This window comes from Panthera tigris, chromosome A2 (genome assembly GCF_018350195.1).
Source record: "Panthera tigris isolate Pti1 chromosome A2, P.tigris_Pti1_mat1.1, whole genome shotgun sequence".
In the NCBI taxonomy this organism is placed as follows: domain Eukaryota; kingdom Metazoa; phylum Chordata; class Mammalia; order Carnivora; family Felidae; genus Panthera; species Panthera tigris.
In genome coordinates, this window is record NC_056661.1 from 5,783,988 (window position 1) to 5,791,085 (window position 7,098).

General features: G+C 57.2%; 1 protein-coding gene across 1 annotated transcript in view; it reads left to right on the forward strand.

The window, feature by feature from the left end:
* FBN3 (fibrillin 3) overlaps positions 1 to 7,098 on the forward strand; it is a 62,365-nt gene that overhangs the window by 23,752 nt on the left and 31,515 nt on the right. The window contains exons 33-40 of the mRNA XM_042963462.1: positions 1,366 to 1,488; positions 1,684 to 1,806; positions 2,209 to 2,334; positions 2,416 to 2,538; positions 3,321 to 3,443; positions 4,044 to 4,205; positions 5,169 to 5,237; positions 6,557 to 6,682. Coding sequence (XP_042819396.1) covers positions 1,366 to 1,488; positions 1,684 to 1,806; positions 2,209 to 2,334; positions 2,416 to 2,538; positions 3,321 to 3,443; positions 4,044 to 4,205; positions 5,169 to 5,237; positions 6,557 to 6,682 — 975 coding nt within the window. The remainder of the gene's footprint in view (positions 1 to 1,365; positions 1,489 to 1,683; positions 1,807 to 2,208; positions 2,335 to 2,415; positions 2,539 to 3,320; positions 3,444 to 4,043; positions 4,206 to 5,168; positions 5,238 to 6,556; positions 6,683 to 7,098) is intronic.

Genomic DNA, 7,098 nt, shown 5'->3' on the forward strand with positions numbered 1-7,098 from the left:
TCTGCGGGCCCCAGGTGTCCGTGGCAGCGTTCCCAAAGCATGCCAGCCTGATGACGCGACACCCTACGGGGGCGAACGTTTCCACGGTTCGTTAGTCAACTGACTCAGGCTCCTAGCGCTGTTGTAACAAACTCCTACCAGTCTCAGGGCTCAGAACCGCAGAAACGTATTCTCTGTCCGGAACGGTTCCCGAGCCCGGAAATCTGAAATCAGCACGTCCGCAGGGCTGCGGGGGCTCAGAGGGGGAATCTGTCCCATGCCTCTACTGCCTTCTGGCGGTGGCCAGGAGTCCCCCACGTGCCTCGTCAGCGTGTCGCTCTATTCTCTGAGTCTGTCTTCACGTGGGTTGTCTCTGTGTCTGGGTCCAAATTTCCCTCTTGTGAGAATGCCAGTCGCTGGATTAGGGCCACCAGAATCCAGGATGACCCCATCCTAACCTGGTTACATCCACAAAGACCCTGTTTCCAGATAACGTCCTGTGCACAGCTTCCAGGCATTAGGACGCGAACGTATCTTTCTGGAGATACATTGATGCAGTTATTATAACGCGTGTTAGAATCCGACGTTATGTAGCAGCCTCAAATCCATGACTCTTTAGAGCCTGTTGTTGATGTAAAGTTGGCTTTTAAAATACGTTTACCCAGGGGCGCCTGGGTGGCTCAGTCGGTTAAGCGTCCGACTTCGGCTCAGGTCATGATCTCACGGTCCGTGAGTTCGAGCCCCGAGTCGGGCTCTGTGCTGACGGCTCAGAGCCTGGAGCCTGTTTCAGATTCTGTGTCTCCCTCTCTCTCTGCTCCTCCCTTGTTCATGCTCTGTCTCTCTCTGTCTCAAAAATAAATAAACGTTAAAAAATAAAAATAAAAAAAAAATACGTTTACCTAAGTAACAGTGAGGAAGCATGGGAAGCAACATTCGGGAACCAGGAGCTCACTTGGGTGGTGGGTGGACATTGCAGAGTTACAAGGGTGAGGCTGACTTGGCTGAGGGTCCGAGACGTTGGTTTAGAAGGAAATCCTGCTTTAGGGTGAGGACGTATGCATTAGGACGGCTACTCTTCAAGTCTACCCTGAGACTCTTTCGTTCCTGTTTCAGATCACTTCAGAGGGCTGCTGGGAGTCGTGCCTTTGGGGTTTGGGAGTTTTCCTCCTGGGCTCTGGGTGATAGGGGAAGCTCCTTAGGTGGGTGGGGGGCTTTCTGGGCCAGCCCTCCCCCAGAGGGTCCTTGCCCTTTCCCTGTTGCTGTAGTATCTCCCTACTCTGGACCCGAAGCCCTATTTCTACAAAGCCCAGGCCTTGTGGGGGTGCCGTGTCCTTCCTCTCCTCTCCTGGTCCAGACCCTCCCGTGACCGGGTCCCTCTCCTTGCAGATGTGGACGAGTGTGAGCTTGGGGGACACAGCTGTGACAGCCACGCTTCCTGCCTCAACGTCCCTGGGAGTTTCAGCTGCAGGTGCCAGCCAGGCTGGGTGGGGGATGGCTTCGCATGCCACGGTGAGTGCCTGGGGGCAGGCGGTCTGGGCAGAGCAGCTGAGGTAGGTGGGGGGCAGGAGGGAGACGGGGCGGTGGGGGTGGGGGTCTGGGCCCAGGGGTGTCTGTGGGGGTCGGACAGGGCCGAGCTTGGAGGGTCCGCCTCCCTGCAGCCCCCCAATGCGCACACTGGGGGGCCCCGGGCTCCGTGTCCTGCAGACCTGGACGAGTGCGCTTCCCGGGAGCACCAGTGCAGCCTGAGGGCCGACTGCCTGAATGTTCCCGGCTCCTACCGCTGTGCCTGCCACCAGGGCTTCACCGGGGATGGCTTCTCCTGTGAAGGTGAGAGTGGGGTGGGGCCCGAGGGGACAACCACGGGGGCTGGGTTCCGACTCAAACCGATCCCACCCGGTGCACGGCGCCGGGGTGCTGGAGATGATGTGACTTCATCCCCGCGGGGCCACGGGCCAGGCTGAGTCACGGGGTGGGCCGTCTTCTCCCCTGGACTCTGAATGCACGGAGCCTTCTGGACGTGGAGCACAGGAACACTAGCTTACTTCCTGGTGGCCCTCCACCCGGGTCCCGCGTGACCAGGTCTCCTGTCTCCCCGAGTCGGGGTCTGAGTTCCCGGTACTCCCCAGAACCCTGGGTGACCGTGAAGGGTTTGACCGGGGCCCCCTGCCCCCGCCCTGCATGGGTCCCGGCCAGCTGGCCCCCAGCCCTCTGCCTCTCGGGGTCCCGCAGACAGGGACGAATGTGCTGAGGACGTGGACCTCTGTGAGAACGGGCAGTGCCTCAATGCCCCCGGCGGGTACCGCTGTGAATGTGAGATGGGCTTCAGCCCCACGGAGGACCACCGCGCCTGTCGGGGTGAGACCTGGGACTGCCGGGCTGGGGGACACAGCAGGAGCAGGCTGCCAGGCAAGGCGGGCTGACCTGGGGTCCCCACAGACGTGGACGAGTGCGTTCTCGGGAACCTCTGTGTGTTCGGGAGCTGCGAGAACCTGCCCGGAATGTTCCGCTGCATCTGCAGTGAGGGCTATGAGCTGGACCGCGGTGGCGGCAATTGCACAGGTGTGGGGTCAGCCGGGCTGTGGGGGTGGGAGGAGGGGCAGGGCTTACTGCCTCCCTGCCCTCAGATCTCTTCTTGAATGTCCTATTCTGGAGGGGGGGCTTGTCTGACCCCCATCTCCAGCAGTGCCCCCATAGATCCGTGTTCCCATCACCCTCCTCCGTTGGCATCTATCATCTTCTGAATCAATGCAGTGAATGAATGAAGGTGTACTCCCTCCACTACTACCGTCAAAATGACCTCCCACTTATGTATTTAAAACGGGGGTCAGCAAACTTTTCTGGCAAACGACCAGATAGGAAATATTTTTGGCTTTCCAGCCATACAGTCTCTGTCACAGCTACTCAACTGCCTCGTAGCTCAGAAGCGGACACACACAGGCAGTATGTAAATGAGTGGGCGTGGGTGTGTGCCAATAAAACTTTATTTACACTAACAGGCAGGGGGCTCTGGCCCACCGATAATAGCCTGCCAACCCGTGGCTTGAAAGCATGTTCTAAATGTTGGGCTTTGTAGGTTGGCTGCGTGGAACCCATGACACAGGAAACTTTCAAGGGGCAAACCTCCATCCCAAGTGGAACAGAACAGGGAGGAGAGGGGGTTAGACAGGCCAGGGCAGACCCTGGAGGCTGCTGTCCCTTCAGGCTTTCTTCCCAGGGAAGGACATGGCCTCACTCCACAGCCTACATCCAACATTGAGGGCTTCAGCTTCCCAGGAGGAAGGTGGGAGGGAAGTGGATTGAGGGAGGGCTCCCGCTGACAGCATTCCCCACCCCCCCACCAGATGTCAATGAGTGTGCAGACCCTGTGAACTGCATCAATGGCCTGTGTGTCAACACACCCGGCAGCTACCTCTGCAACTGCCCCCAGGATTTTGAGCTGAATCCCAGCGGGGTGGGCTGTGTGGGTGAGTAAACCCTTGGCTCCAGCTGGGGATCTGATGGCAGGTGAGCTGGGGGAGCTCAGATTTACCTGTTCTTGACAAACAGGACCTTTGCCGGCCCCTGGTCAGGGCCACTGAGGCTGTGTTCTTGCACACCCTTCCACTCCTGGGGTGTGCGCACGTGCACACACACACACACACACACACACAGCTCCCTGCCCGGGGACAGTGTCCCTGTCCATTTGTTCAGACACCCCCTTCTGTCCCTGTGCTCTACACACTCATACATACATGTACACACACAGTCACATGTGTGCACATATACACGTATGCAGAGGCACAGCCATGCACACGGGCACTTGTGTACACGCAGCCGCGAGGCAGAGCCAGGCACGCATGCGCACACGGCCGCGAATCAGGGCCAGGCACGCAGGCACGCATGCGCACACGGCCGCGAATCAGAGCCAGGCGCAGGCGCACGTGCACACACGGCCGCGAATCAGAGCCAGGCACACAGGCACGCATGCGCACACGGCCGCACACACAGTTACTCAGAGAGGTGCAAACACGCGCGCGCCCTCGTCTCTCCTGCCCCATGCTAACCACCCCTTTCTGCCTGTTCAGACACCCGGGTGGGGAACTGTTTCCTGGACACGCATGACCGAGGGGATGGTGGTATCTTCTGCGCTGCTGAGATCGGGGTTGGCGTCACCCGGGCTTCTTGCTGTTGCTCCCTGGGACGGGCCTGGGGTAACCCGTGTGAACTGTGCCCGCTGGCCAACACCAGTGAGTCTCCGGGTGGTGGTGGGGGACACAGGCGAGCACTCCCCAGGACTTCGGGGGTCATCTGTGCTAAGGGAGGGACACTGAGAACCAGAGAGGGAGAGGGGCTCGCCCTGGGTCACACAGCATACCTTTAGCAGTTCGTCGGCTGTGCCTCCTCGCTCCACGTGTCTCTCTGCCCTCCCTTCCTGCAAATTCTCTGTGTGTTTCTATTCGCTTGCTTCCTCAGTCCGTCAGCCAGCAAACATTGAGAGTTCCTCCATGCCCTGTGCAAGGGGCTGGGGACCCAGAGCAGGATGAACCACAGCACGGCACACTGCCCCTCACCCGTATACCAGTGGTCCCCGGACTGTGGGAGTAGAGCTATCCTGAGGGTTTGTCTGAGACACAGTGGTGGCCAAGGACAGGAAGTGGATAAGGGAAGACTTCTCAGGACAAAAGGCTTAAATGAGGTTTTGAAGGATGAGTAGGAGTTTTCTAGGCAGAGCAGGGGGAAGGGTCTGTGATGCTGTGGGAACAGCATGTGCAAAGGCCTCAGGTTCACACACCTGTCCACCTATTCAGGTGTGTGTGTGTGTCTGTGTCCATGTGTATATGTGATATCCGGGGTCTTTCTTTCAATGGGGAAGATTTGCAGTCACACTGGTCTGGTTTTAGATCAGAAGAAATCACCCCTCTCCACCCCCAGCTGTTAGCACACAGTCCATCTGTTCATATGTTGAATGTGAACACATGTTCACACACACACACACACACACACACACACACACACACACACACACTGCCCCGTCTTCCCAGATTGGCTGAAGTCTCTCGGTGCCGAGAGGCTGAGGAGGTAAGGGGATGGAATTGGTGTGGTAGAGGGATGTGGGACCCATTCTGGAGCCCTTTTTGGGAGACCTCAATTCCCCTGCCTCCCTTGGGCTTCACCCCACAGCCCCTCAGAAGAACCTGTTTCCTTTGCAGCCGAGTATAGAACCTTGTGCCCAGGGGGCGAGGGCTTCCGACCCAACCCCATCACTGTCATTCTGGAAGGTGAGCTCCGGGCAGACCATCCGCTTGCGTACTCAGTGAGCTTTTTCTCATCCCTGCCTCGCCAAAATGCACAGTTGCGGGACAGGGGGCGCAATCTCCCTCCCCAAGGCCAGGCAGTGAGGCTAAACTGTTCTCAGTTTTTGGTGAAGTCCGTCCCATCCATCCCACTACCCCTCTACTCACCCACCCATGCATCCATCCATCGTCCCCATCCAACCACTCACCCACCCGTCCATCCATCCATCCCCCATCCAACCACTCACCCACCCCATCCATCCATCCATCCATCCATCCATCCATCCATCCATCCATCTATCCATCCACTCACCCATCCCCCCCATCCATCCATTCATTCATGCATCCCCGCATCCATCCATCGTCCCCATCCAACCACTCACCCACCCCATCCATCCATCCATCCATCCATCCATCCGTCCATCCGTCCATCCACTCACCCATCCCCCCCATCCATCCATCCATTCATGCATCCCCCATCCACCCATCCATACATATATTCCTCATTCACACACACAACTGTCCACTCACCCATCCTTCTTTCCCTCCTCCGTCCACACATACATACTCCCCCATTCAGCCATCTACTCATCTACCCATCCACCCACTTCCCACTCCTAAATTCTCCATCCTTAATCCTTCCCCCTTCCCTTCCTGTCTCCCACTATTCTCCCTCCCTTCCTTAATTCCTTCCTATCTTCTGTGCATACGTACATCATCCATCTACTCACCTCCCCACCTGTCCATCTGTCCATCCATCCATCCGTGCACTTATTCATCTTGTCATTGATTCACTTCGTATTCATCCACTATTTTTTATATCAATCCATCCATCCATCCATCCATCCATCCTTTTTTAAAAACTAAGCTCTATGCCAACGTGGGGCTTGAACTCATGACTCCCAAGATCAAGAGTCACATGCTCTACTGACTGAGCCAGTCAGGCACCCTTCATCCATCCATCCTTTTATGCACAGGGGGTGATAAGATTGGAGAATTCCATCCAGAGGGAACTATGTGATGGATGGATGGATGGATGGATGGATGGATGGATGGTTGGATGGAGTAGGAAATGAAGAAAAAGGGGATGAATTCAGGGTGACCTTGACTCAAGAGAGTCTAGGTACAGCCTCCAAGGTGGACCCTGGCCTGAACGCTCCAAACAGCCCACACCTCTCAGGTGTTCTTGAAGAGGCAGGACTGGCTCCTCCAGGGCCTTGGAGAACCCAAGGCAGGGTGTGGGTGTCCCCCGAGGCCTCTGCTTGGGTTTAGCGGCCAAGCACGGCTTCTTCACTTCCTGACAGACATTGATGAGTGCCAGGAGCTGCCCGGGCTGTGCCAGGGGGGAACCTGTGGCAATACCTTTGGCAGCTTCCAGTGTGCGTGCCCACCCGGTTACCACCTCAATGAGGACACCCGCATCTGTGAGGGTGAGTATACACCTTCCTCTCTAGCCTCACCTCCTCCTCAGGTGCTGGAGCCTGAAGTGCCTTTAGGGGCTCTACTCACCTGCCTTGCTGCCTGGGGCCCACTGGGAGGGTGGGAAAGGCTTCATCAGAATCCCCCAGCCTGCGCTCTGCTCTGCTCCCTCCCTCTCACTTCCTGCCCACTTGGAAATGGCCTGGCTTTTCTATGGCAACCACTCCCTTCTCCTTCGGGCAAAAGCTGACCAAGTCCCAAAGCTGAGAGTGGGAAGGGACAGACACAGAAGGAATAGCCACACCATTCCTTCAAACAGCGCTCTACCTGTCTTCTTCCTCCCTCCTTTGGGCATCACAGTAATGACCAATAGGAAACTGGTGTTTGTGACTGTGTGTCACCCTCGCACTGAGCATCTTCAGTTGTC